Source organism: Cololabis saira, chromosome 17 (genome assembly GCF_033807715.1).
Source record: "Cololabis saira isolate AMF1-May2022 chromosome 17, fColSai1.1, whole genome shotgun sequence".
NCBI classification, from domain to species: Eukaryota; Metazoa; Chordata; class Actinopteri; order Beloniformes; family Belonidae; genus Cololabis; species Cololabis saira.
In genome coordinates this window covers 11478733-11491753 of record NC_084603.1, presented here as the reverse complement: position 1 = coordinate 11491753, position 13021 = coordinate 11478733, and the positions used below count along the sequence as shown (strand labels likewise).

General features: G+C 41.7%; 1 protein-coding gene across 2 annotated transcripts in view; it reads left to right on the top strand.

The window, feature by feature from the left end:
- wdr11 (WD repeat domain 11) overlaps window positions 1-11001 on the top strand; it is a 74740-nt gene extending 63739 nt beyond the window's left edge. The window contains exons 23-29 of one of the 2 annotated variants that reach the window (XM_061745058.1): window positions 644-812; window positions 3355-3450; window positions 4025-4190; window positions 5177-5274; window positions 6102-6247; window positions 8084-8163; window positions 9057-11001. In XM_061745058.1, the coding sequence (XP_061601042.1) occupies window positions 644-812; window positions 3355-3450; window positions 4025-4190; window positions 5177-5274; window positions 6102-6247; window positions 8084-8163; window positions 9057-9259 (958 nt within the window). In that variant the 3' untranslated portion in view covers window positions 9260-11001. Of the gene's footprint in view, window positions 1-643; window positions 813-3354; window positions 3451-4024; window positions 4191-5176; window positions 5275-6101; window positions 6248-8083; window positions 8612-9056 lie in introns of those variants that run through there. The other variant, XM_061745057.1, reaches the window with a different exon arrangement.
- Window positions 11002-13021: the final 2020 nt, after the last annotated feature.

Sequence of the window (13021 nt, the reverse complement as noted above, 5' to 3'; positions counted from 1 at the left end):
TTTACTCCAGACTGTTTCACTCAGTGCAGTTTTCCTCAAGCTTTTTTAACAGATGTTAATGTTTTCTTTTCAATTCTAATTATCAGCCAGAATAATGAATGTTAATCTTTGCTGTAATTGTTCAGTGTTGCTGTGTTGCTCCTCAAAAAAGAATAGCACGAAGGCTGATCTCATCTCCACCTCAGTTCTCCTTTTAATCTCACAAATCCGCTGAGATGCGATATCTTCACAGGTTTCTCTTATTAATGAAATCATTTATCCAGAAACTCCAAACACCCCTTTTTTGTTTTTCTCTGAATATATTGGCCACATTTCCACAGAGAGCTCGCGATTATGTCTCCTTGACTGGCTGCCCAAGTTTTCATACCATTGTTAATGAAGCAAGGTAGCCTAGCAACAGCTGTGTGCATGTGCACTTACATGAAATGAGACTGAAGGAAGTAGATGATGGAAGAAAAAGATGGAGGAGGCAGAGGGAAGCTCACTGAGAGAGCGAGGCGTGGGCTGGGAGATACGGGAACTGTGGTCATTACTGAGCATACTACTAAAAAGACCAAGTGAGACTGCAGAGTGTCTAATTACTGCAGCCAGAGCACGCCTCACCTTCCTAACCCGGCTGATGCATTGTTGTGATAAACTGCAGGCTGTTCGGAGATGAGTCTGACCTTCACTTCTGGGCAGTGGCGTCCCACTACCTCCAGTCGTTTGCACAGGCTCGTCAGATAAGCGAAGGAAGTGAAGGAGCTCAGCCCTCGCCGCTGCACCATCTGGACATCTGCTACGACGTCCTGTGTGAGAGTTCCTACTTCCAGGTCAGTAAAACGAGACAACGTTCAAGTGTTTCAGCACTTTACCTATGATCACGTGAATAAAAAATACCAACAAATGCATATATGATCATGTACGCAGCTGTAAAAGTCTGAAGAACATTCCCCTCAGCAGCCCCCATCACATTTGCGTAGGCCTGTGTTGAAAAAATCGATTTCCCAATTCTAAATCGATTCGCATATTAATTCCTAAAAATCGATTCATATGTCTAAAGATCGATTTTTTTTTTTAATTTTTTTTGGGGGGGGGTTTCATCATTACATTACAACTTTTGGTTATTTTTTTGTTTATCCCCAAAAAAGGAATGTTTTATTGGACACGAGAATAACTGGTGCCATGTTTTTGCCTTTAAATATGTTTAAAGGTATGAAAAAATTAAAGTGTTAGGTTATAATTGCATAAATTGTCTATATAACGTAGCTTACCACCACCAGAGAGAATGTGTATGAATGAATAATGATTTCTGTAAAGCGCTCTGAGTGCCTTGAAGGGCGCTATATAAATCCAAGTCATTATTATATTTCATTACTTTATATACTGTCTTGGGGTTACATTTGCAAAAAATGATAAAAACAAATGCTCAAAAATTAAAAACCAAAATAGACCGAAAATGGAACAAATAAAAACGGAATGTGGGAAAAAATAAAACCGATTTCATCCGTCTCTGTTTCCTCCCTGGATCCGTTTGGTAATTCTGACCCACGATGTTTCTGAAAGCAGTTCTATCAGCATTCTGGGAGCTGATTGGTCCTTACAGCATCATTAGCTGCTAATACTTGCTGTTTAATCTCAATATAATACTAGTAGTAATATTTTGCATAACTACAGTCATATAATTCATGCAACAGCTCAAAAAACAGTTTTAATAACACTAACCCAAATCAATATCGGAATCGGATCGAATGAAATCTTGATAATCGATTCTGAATCTTAAGAATCGGAATCGAATCGATTCTTGACATTTGAATCGATCCCCAGCCCTACATTTGCGCTCTCATCGCCATCCCCTCTTGCCTCTCCCTAACTGTGAGGTCCAGCATTTAGGAAAGTCACTCGAAATTTTAAGTCTTTGCAATAAAGTCTTTCACTTCATTCCTCGCAACATTGAACTCCCTCGGCGTTATCTCTGAGTGAGTCTAGTCACTTACTTGGAGACTCTTAATTATAAAGAAGGATCTCTCCCCTGCTTGTGCTGTGGTTGTTGCCTAAATCGATGCATGTCCCTGATGACAGATGAACCAGCATCCAAGGCTGTCATAAACAATACCCAGAATCTTTTTTTGTTTAGTTTTGATCAATGCATTCTTTCAGCTTTGAGAAAAGTTTCTTGACAGGATGGGAGGATTCCAAGTTTGTGTTGCTGTTGGTCTTAACCGTTTCTTTCATTGTTTTGTGATGATTATGTGCCACTGTAGAAAATGCTTGGGTAGTTTGAAGGAAGTGTGAAGGGTAATTATAAAGTTTTCCCTCTGTTAAAGTGATGCCTTTTTTTTTCTTTTAATGGTTGCAGCACTTTGGTCCACATTCAGTCTCTATGTAAGGTTTACGAGGAAGAGAAAAGCGTGATTAGTTATCCAAGAAGAGATTTTAGCAGGCAACAAAGCTTCAAGTAGCTAAATGGACTGTCTAATTTCAGCTCGACAAGCTCCAATTAAAAAGGTCTCTGATACGCATGTATTTTTTTTTCTTTTAATGTATTTTCAGCTTTTTTTTAATATAAATTACACTCCCTTCGGTTTTTGTGCAAGTTGTACTGGTTTTTAATGAGGAGCCATGCTGTGATCACAAAGTTAGGACTTCTGAAGAACTACCCAGATATGCTGCGGCAACATTTGGCTCCTGCCATCGTAACACGGCATTAGTGGCAGCAGTTCTGACTGTAATGACTAATATGCAGGGCTATAGTACAGATCACACATCTCTGAAGCTGCTAAACCCATTTAGTAGCTCTACAAGGATTTAAACCCATGACTGTACTTAAAAGTAATATTCATTATGATAGTGCGGGGAAAAAAACGCTTGCGTGATTAATAAAGGTGGAAAGCGTGCACATACAGCCTATGCAAGCGTAATCTCTCTTCCCCTTGGATAATCTTCAGTCTCTTTTATTTTATAAATCTGTATGTCTTTGAAGTGGCGGTTGAGGTTTTCTTGTTACATACCTATCATTTACTGTGTTAAAAAATCCCCATCAGGGAACATGCAATGAGCTAATGAGGAAACGACCACCAGCACCGACAGCCAGTGTAGGAGGCATTGGCACCAGAGAGAGCCTCCTGAATTTTTAAATACATTCTAATTACACTCCCCGTCTCGGGACTGTATTGCTATAATTGTCATTCCCCTCTCTTTTTACTCGTCATTACTCATTTAAAGTCTGCTTCGTGTTATTAGTGCATGGCCTCAGATTTGTTCGTTGTGTCTCACTCTCTCTCACTTGCCCATTTTTCTTCAGAAGGATTATGTAAATTGAAAAGAAAAGAAAAAAAAACACTCATTTGCTGCTCCACTTATTCTGATCAACAGAAGTTCCAGTTGGATCGGGTTCACTTGCAGGAGGTGAAGCGATCCAGTTATGAACACACCAAGAAGTGTGCAGACCAGCTCCTCCTGCTGGGCCAGGTGAGAACTGCACCGCGCACATCGTTGCAGTAGATTTCTTCAGGGAGGTGACAATGAGCCTCCTCTTCATTTGGCTCTGACATTTAAAGTTCCAGCTGAGATGTTTTAGATTGCAAATATATCACTTGGATTAGAAATTAATTTAATATGTGCTTTGCTGCAACATAATTGTCTCTTCCAGACTGATGGATAAGAAGTAGTTGTTTTTGACTCGCTTGCATGCACGTTACCATAAGAATAAATAGATAACGTCAGCTCTAAGCAGAATGAGTGCTGCTTTTCTCTCAGCACCTCGGCCTCGGTGTCGCTGCTCTCACACTAATCACAGGCTGCAATCAGCCGACTGCGAGCTGGAAGTGCAGTCATCCAACACTCGGACAGACAGGAGTCAGCCTGTGCTGACCCCAGCATGAGATTGAGGCGTCATCTACGCCAGATGAAAAGCAAGATAATGACCAGAATTTCCCCTCACATTTCTGTTCGCTCGCTGCGGTTATCTGCCAGAGGTGTTAATGCCTTGTTTCTCTCGGCTAACGCAGCCATTACACTCTCTTCACTTTGTTGTGGCTCTCAGACGGACAGGGCAGTGCAATTACTGCTGGAGACGAGCGCAGACAACTCCAGCTACTACTGTGATTCACTCAAGGCTTGCCTCGTGACCACCATCACCTCCTCGGGCCCCTCGCAGTCTACAATCAAGCTGGTGGCCACCAACATGATTGCTAATGGAAAGCTTGCAGGTAGTGCTATTGTTCATCCTATATACTTCTCTTTCCATAGGCACTTTTAACTAGTTGATCAAATAAAAAGATCCAAATGATGCATACTGCATAAGCACGAGAACTAGTGTAGAAGTAAGTTGTAGGCCTGTGTTGAAAAAATCGATTTCCCAATTCTAAATCGATTCTCATATTAATTCCTGAAAATCGATTCATATGTCTAAAGATCGATTTTTTTATTTTTTTATTATTTTTATTTATTTTTTCTTTTTTTCTTTTATATATTAATGTATTTTTTTTCATCATTACATTACAACTTTTGGTTATTTTTTTGTTTATCCCCAAAAAAGGAATGTTTTGTTGGACACGAGAATAACTGGTGCCATGTTTTTGCCTTTAAATATGTTTAAAGGTATGAAAACATTAAAGTGTTAGGTTATAATTGCATAAATTGTCTATATTTCATTACTTTATATACTGTCTTGGGGTTACATTTGCAAAAAATGCTTAAAAACCAAATGCTCAAAAATTAAAAACCAAAATAGACCGAAAATGGAACAAATAAAAACGGAATGTGAATAAAAAAAATAAAATAAAACCGATTTCATACGTCTCTGTTTGCTGCCCTGGATCTGTTTGGAAATTCTGACCCACACGATGTTTCTGAAAGCAGTTCTATCAGCATTCTGGGAGGGGATTGGTCCTTACAGCATTAGCTGCACTACTGGCTGTTTAATCTCAATATAATACTACCGGTAGTAGTAATATTTTGCATAACTACAGTCATATAATTCATGCAACAGCTCAAAAAACTGTTTTAATAACACTAACCCAAATCGGAATCGAATCAACTCTTCATAATTGATTCTGAATCTTAAGAACCGGAATCGAATCGATTCTTGACATTTGAATCAATCCCCAGCCCTAGTAAGTTGTCTGGGAATTTGAGCAGAACCTCTCAGATCCACACACGTATGTCTAATTTGTCCACTTTGGTTGTGTTTCAGAGGGAGTTCAGTTGCTGTGTTTGATTGACAAGGCAGCGGATGCCTGCCGCTACCTGCAGACGTACGGGGAGTGGAACCGAGCCGCATGGCTTGCAAAGGTAACTCACGCACGACGGCATCAGATACTGCAGTGTTTGGATAGTGTGTAGGTGGTCGGGGACTGGGTTTCGCGATTACTGGGGTTTATAGAAATGAAATAGAGATATAAATATTTGACCAGTTTAAAGTTCCTGGCAGGTGGAACCGCCCAAATGCACCCAGGGAGACACACAGATATTTTTTATTTATTTTTTTATTTCACCTTTATTTAACCAGATAAAAAAGACCCATTGAGGTCAAGACCTCTTTTAAAAGGGTGACCTGGCCAAAGAAGGCAGCAACACACGTCCACAAATAACACACAAATAACAGCAATCACAAAATAAACATTAAAATGAGAGTGCAAACTGTTTAGCAAATAAAGTGCAATAGTGGTGACTTCAGTAATATGTAAAAAAAAACATCTTCAGAAATTAAAGATTAAAGAACACGGGCACATGTAGTTTAAAAACACAGGCACTGCAGAAAGGATTCTCGTTGGCGGTTTTTAAGAAGTAAGCGAAAGGCTTCAAATGAAACGAGTTCAGGCATTTTCAGTTCAAGTTGGAGGTTATTCCACACAGAGGGTGCAGAGAAACTAAAAGCTTTTTTCCCCAAGTTAGTCCGAACACGAGGAACAGCCAGGTGCAAGATGTAATTCGACCTTAAAGCATAATGGCTTTTAGTTCTCTAAAGAAATAAACATAAATAAACAGGAACCAAGCCAAGAAGATAATCACATGTACAAGTGTCCTGGCCGGCCACCGCCATGTTCTTACTGCATAGCTTGCTTTGAAACGCTACATGCACGTTCCCGGGTCTCATGTACGGCTGTCGGGGCTTGCAGGTGCGCCTGAACCCGGCAGAAGGCTCCGACGTGCTGAAGCGCTGGGCAGAACAGCTGTGCTCCCCGCAGGTCAACCAGAAGTCCAAAGCCATCCTGGTGCTGCTGTCCCTGGGCTGCTTCTACAAAGTAGGGGAGATGCTCCACAGGTAAGACCCAGCTGGGTGCTCACCCTGAAATAAAACCCCCTCACAAGTTCGTATAGTTCTCCTATTCATTGATTTCGGCTTCCCTCTTTGTAAGATCCATGTCAAAATCCAAAGACGTTTAAGTTAAATTCATGCAGAAACATAAATTCTTAACGCTGTCAAGGCGCCCTGTAAGCCTACTGCCAAATGTAGACTCTGAAATGTATTATTCCCTTGATATTTGTGGATATTAAAGTTTAAAAAAAAAAGAGTTCATTCTCTAATTTAATATTCTCTTTTATTAGACTGTCAAAATGTATTTTACGTGATGATTCACCCTGTGACTTAAATACCAAAGTCTCCTTCAATTTCTTTCTGTGCTTTTCTTCAGTATAGCGTCAAGATTTTACATATCAGGGTGTAACAGACAACACATGATTCTTACCAGCTTCTAAAAGAGGTAAAAGCAACCTTGAGGGAGGTGTTAGGCATCATGTGTTGTATTTACATCATTTAGGAGCTGATGAGGACAAAAACAATTATATCTAGAGAAATAAAACTTTGCAATTGGGAGAAAGTTGACTTCTTTTCACGTGATTGTAAGCGTGGCAGCTTCTGGTGTGGACTGATCACTGTCTCTTACCTCAGTATCAGTGACGTGCGGTGAGGTTCATGGTTGGTGAGGCACTGACTCCTTTAGTGTCAGATTTACAAATATATAAACCAAAAAGGGAAAAGGGTAGCTTATTCAATTGGCTACTGGTTATTTCATATCTCATCAGCATTTTTCACACAAAAAACACTCGGGCACACACACGCGCCGCGCGCACACACGGTACATATTACAGATACGTAAAGGTAAGAAAAAATTTGCATTTGCTCTACACCCTCCATGTATAGGCCGTCGCAATTTTATAATTCATACAACATAAATGAGACAATAGACTGGTGTACAAAACCACAGATTTAAATTTTGACCTTTAGTGAAATATTCAGTTGTTTTTAAAACGTTTAATTCTGATACTTTAATCAATTTACAGATTGATGAACAAAAAGCATGAAAAGAAAAACAAAGAATATTTTATTTTAGGCCAACATTTAGCTTTTGAAATATTCTATTGTATTTTTCTTAGTCTAATCTCTTTTTTTATAAGATTTAAATTAAAAGTGTTTGTACCTGTGGACTCACGTACGCCCCCTTCAGTGCGGCAGAGTATTGTCTGCCTCACCCTGTGCCTTTTTCACTGCGGTTTTATTTCCCATCAGCAAAACTAAATATGTCACTAACAAACATTAAACTTTAATGGTTAAAGACATTAGCCAGACTGTGTAAAATCAGGTCAAATAAACGTATCTGCAAACATTATATTGGCGACATGCAGAGATACGGCAGCCAGCACGCGCCAATTGCATGTATCAACACAGTTTGTGATGGATTGCGCAATCAGAGGCTCGGCTCGGCTCGTTGCTGCCGCACCTCACGTTCCTGCCCCGTATTTGAACAGGAAATAGACAAATTCAGCGATTTTGACTATAAAAGATTTTCGAAATTGCATACATAAACATCAGTGGACAAATATTAATATAAATTTGATGTTATAATTATTTATTCTTTTACTTGTCATGATGGCAGGCGAGGCTCTGCCTCACCTGCCTCCCCTGACCGCACGTCCCTGCTCAGCATTAATGCGCTACGGGTGTATCGGTACGCCTTCACGCTCCTGGCAGAAGCTCTCTGGGGGCTTTGACATTTATCAGCACGCTAGGGTTGATGTATATGCTTTAGGATCACAGATCCTTTGTTCTAACCTTTTCCTGCCTCTGTCCTTTTTTCCTATCTCTCCATCTCCTGGACAGTATGAGGCACTTTGATCGCGCCGCCCTCTTTATCGAGGCCTGTTTGAAGTACGGAGTTATGGAGGCCAACGACTCTTCCAATATCCTTTTTTTTTTAAATCATGAATATGCTCTGATGCTCACTTACAGACAGAGTTGGCTCCACTTCTAAGTCTATCCTTTTTATGTCACAGACACAAATCTGATAACTGTGAGATTTTCCTGGATGAAGGTCACTTTAACAAGTCTCAAGAGCATTTACAGCCGTGTTACCAACACACGTTGTATAGTTACTGGGTGAAATGGTGATAGTCTGTGTTTTTTTCAGTGTCAGAAAAAGCCATGAGGGAGACCTGAGCTTTGTTGGCCGGTGTCGTACTGTCCCATCTCTCTGTTCATGTTAGAGATTATCCAGGGCCCCAACGAGATGAGAATTGCATATATTAGTCCTAAAAAATAGGTCCTTTTTGTTAGTTCTCAAAGGCTCAAAACAAGGCAACTGGACTTCCCTCTGTTTTGTTCCATTTGCCACGTTTTCAACCTTTGCGGTACCACAACCTGGACGACGGAGAGGCTACTCCAGCCTGAGTCCTGCTATTTGATGGAAATTATTTTCAAATGTCTTAGAAATTTTTTGTCATATTCATCATTTTAATCTCACACATACATGCAATGACCAAAAAAAAAAAAAAGAGGCTGCAATCCTCCTTGAAACCATATTTCATGCAGAAATGAGAGCATGCAGCATTCGGCAGTAAATACCTCAGTTGAAGATCAATAAAAGCAAATGGAGGTAATACTGGTTTATTATTAGTGTCTACAGAGATACCCGAGACTGCAATTACTTAATTACAGACGCGGGTGTCTGCAGAGATTATCTTCATCAACAAATCAGTCGCGCAGTGTGAGAGAGGCTGCATGCATGCATGAGTCCTCGGTACTGCAGCACTGCAACGTCATGTTCTTCCAAGTTCTCCTTGACGCACGTTTGCACATAAACTCATCGAGGCTGCATTTCTGGACTACGCTCGGCTGCTGCGCTCGCTGGGTTTGAGGGAGGGCGCCGCTCTGTGGGCGTCGCGGGCTGGCAGCGCCGGCGAGCAGCTGATGGAGGAGCTGTTTCGAGGAGAGGGAAGTGCGCCAGAGGCCATTCTGGACGAAAAGGAAGTAGAGCTCGGAGAGGAGAGTGCAGAGTGATGAAAGGATGAAAGGAAAGGAGGAGCTGCTCCTCTCTGAGTGTCGGGGGTCAGTGATGTCAGGGATGTCAGGGATGCAGCAGTCAACCATCAGAACTGAACTCTGTCGGCATCCAGGAGAATTATGGTCATCGTCTCCACATCAAGAGAAGAGAGTTAGAGGGGTTAACTTTCTGTGATGTTGTCGTTGGAGACCCGTGTCTGTGGCTGTAATGACGTTGATGTGTTGTAATCAGTGCGTGTTCGTGATTACGTGGTCGTGCATGAAACAACCCCAACACAAACACTTGATCTTTCTATTTCCACCCAAAACGTTAGCAGTTATCAGTTTGTGTTGCCTTGTGAATTCCAACACTTAGCATTTTCAGTTTTACTTGTTAAGCACGATTTTGTCAGTAGGAAATGTGGCTCTAAGAATTTACGCCCCCAAAATAATCTCCCTTGTTCATTTAAAAAAGTCATTATGAAAGGGCAGCGATGGCGAGCGCACGCTTGAATCTCAAGATCTGACCTTTTGCACCGAGAAGACTACAGCTCGAGTAAAACGTACTCAAGTACCCATCTCACAGAGACATACCAATCTGCACAGACGCATCAGTATCTGTCCCAGACATGAAATCCTCCGCGGGAAGCCCATCTAGTGACGGACGGGCTTCTCCACCTGTAATCCCTGAACAGCAGTTAAATCATAAACTCTATTATCTCTCCTCTAACTGGAGACAGAAGGATCTGAGCGCTGCCGCGTTATAAGTAATGACATTTAATCATCCCAGAGAGTTGAACTGATACTATCTTCGTCCATCCATTCCAGTTATCAAGAAGTGATTTTTAATTTGTTACTTTCATGAATATTTACTTGACTCTGTACTTTGCCGTTTACCTAAAGAAGTTGTGTGTCTAGTGCTCGTGGCAATCACCAAACCTGGCCCTCTGAACCTGCCTGACACCTGTCCTTTCCTCTTCCCCTCAGTTTTATATCATAAACATGTCCTGCTCATCTAAATCCCCTGTGACTTTGGTGAGTGTGTGTTTAGCTGCTTTGTGATGTGTCAGGCCGTCCTGAAACGGGAGAGTGAGTCCATCAACGGAGACCCAAGTTCAGCGCCGTTTCCAGCCTCTGTTATGGTTAACAACCCCCGATACTGTCGCTATGGCAACCCAGGCCTATTTTAAGGGGCTTCATGTTGTTCCTATACGTACCCTTTTGCACGTTACCCTGGTAAAAGAGACGGCGAGGAGTCGCACAACCCAGCAGATGATTAGCCGTAGTCAGGTTGATGCTGCGCGTCCTCCTTCGGTCATGTCAGTGTTGTGTACGGCCGTGCCTCCTAATGATTACGCTCTACTTTAATTAACGCACAATGCTGAAAGTCCAGTTATGCAGACATGCCTTTAACTGTTTTCAAAGAAGGCAAATCTTTATTTTTCTCTTCCATCATTCTTTGTTTACACTGTGATCTTAGATCTTAAAGCTTCAAGCTGTGTTTAAAACAGAAAGAAGATATCTGTATATATGGCTGGCAATAAATTCCAATCGTGTGTGTGTATGTTTTGAGTGTGTTATTTCCAGAGGTGTCAAAAGTATTCACATTCATTACTCAGGTAGAAGTATAGATACTAGAGTTTAAAAATACTCCTGTAGAAGTTGAAGTATCAACTCAAGTTTTTTACTCAAGTAAAAGTATAAAAGTACTGGTTTCAAAACTACTTAAAGTGTAAAAGTAAAAGTAATGTAAGGGGGGAAAAGCCATTAAGGACAAAAGCCATTGAAAATGAATGCATCTTAGTATAATGCAAATATATTAAAGAAGCATATATGTGTACTATTGAGCATTAACATGTGTTTCAGAGAGCAGGAGATATGATGACTAGTTGCCTATAAGTATTGTAATGGTGCAAAAAGTCAAACTTCAGAGGCATGTTATCATTTATCCTAACCTTTATTGGAATGTACATCCAAGTTTAGTTGCAGGAATCTGAGGGAACGGATGTAAGAACAAAACTGGACAAGAACATCTGAAACAACCACAACCAAATTCACTCTATCCGGATGGAGCAATTTAACTGGATAGTTTTTTTTTAAAGGCCGAAATGAAATAGAGTAACAAGGCTGTTTTTAAAATGTAAGGAGTAAAAAGTACAGATAATTGCGTGAAAATGTAAGGAGTAAAAGTAAAAAGTCGTCTGAAAAATAATTACTCCAGTGAAGTATAGATAACCAAAATTTCTACTTAAGTAAGGTAACGAAGTATTTGTACTTTGTTACTTGACACCTCTGGTTATTTCCAGTCTTAAGGTCTCGACACAAGAGGGCGCTTTAGTCTCTCAAAGCAGGCAAAGGCTCCTCCACCGCTCGGCTGTTTAATTGCCAGCCCTTTTGTGAAAGATGTTTTATTAAGTGTTCTTTTTTAATGATCCCATTTTAATTTCTACCCAGGTAGACTGAATGTTCATTCATTTATCAAACTGTCTCCGACGTGAATCGGCCCCTGCATGGGCCACTTCCGCAATTAATTACCTCTTTTCTGCTCAGGAGGAGGGCCAACAGCTGGCCTCAGCTCGCTGCCCAGGTCTAACCGTTTTCACTCTTTTCATCGCCTCAGATTTATTCATTCACGTGTATTCTGTTTCTTCCCTCTCTCAGCCACAAAGGGGAGAAAAACAGTACGGAGCACACAGGCCTCACAAATGACTTGCTTGTGTTCCTTTAATGGCCTGATGAATGAGAGCCGGAGAGCCGTTGGGGCCAGGTCATCAGTATGCGGGGCCTGGAGACGGCTCCGCGGCCCCGCACCTCTGCTCGTACGTAACCTACCACCCAGAGAGCTCTGTCAACAACCCCCATCCACCTACCCTCACTTGTATCGTCTTTTCCAGGCTTTTTCCGGTTTTCTTGCCCCCCCCAAACCTCGAAAGAAAAGAAAATGGCAGAATGGCACCCATACTGCACCATCTCTGCTAATTTCCTGGAAGGCTTGCCTCCATCTGCCGCCTGGCTTTCACCTCTCCGTGCCTGCCTCCTCCTGAAATAAGATGCAAAGCAGTGTCAGAAACACAAGATTAAGTGTGTTAAGAGCCAGAGCCGAGAGGAGCATTTATGTTCTCTTCAATGGCTGGAAATCACCGGCCTTCACTAATTCACGCACAGGAGGGGGGGGATTAACAGCCGGCTCCAAATCAATCTTGTATGGTAGTAGCCGCTGAACTGGGCCAGTGTGTGCAGCGAGCGGGCACAGCCAGCGCTGCATGCTCTGTGTGCTATAGACTGGTGAAGTGCAGCAGGTCGCCCGGTTCCCATGAGCGCGTTCTGCTCGGCTGCTGACGGATAGCCGTGTCCAGGGCGGGCGAGTCCGAGCCTGCTCGCAAAACTTACTGAGAAACAATCAACCCTCTCCCTTGTTTTTGTGAGATATTTTACTTTTCTGTTTCCCCCGCCTTCTCTCTCGGGGTCACCAGTCGGTTCATCACTCCCTCCTCCTCCCAGCTGCTGCACCAGGTAGTCATTTGGAAATGACTTGAGGGGCTGCTTCAATCACCGTATTTGTTCACCTATATTGTATTCAGAAGTGTCTTTTTTATCGCGTTGAAGGCAAGCCAATGCAAAGTTTATTTGTATAGCACGATTGATTTATTTATTTTTTTTCGGTCCATTTAGATACAACATAATACAACATAAAAAAAGGTCCAATATTTTAAGTGGCACCGAAAAGGTATAGGCTGAAGCCAAGGCGTATTATGCCTACCCTTTTATGAACCTCGACCT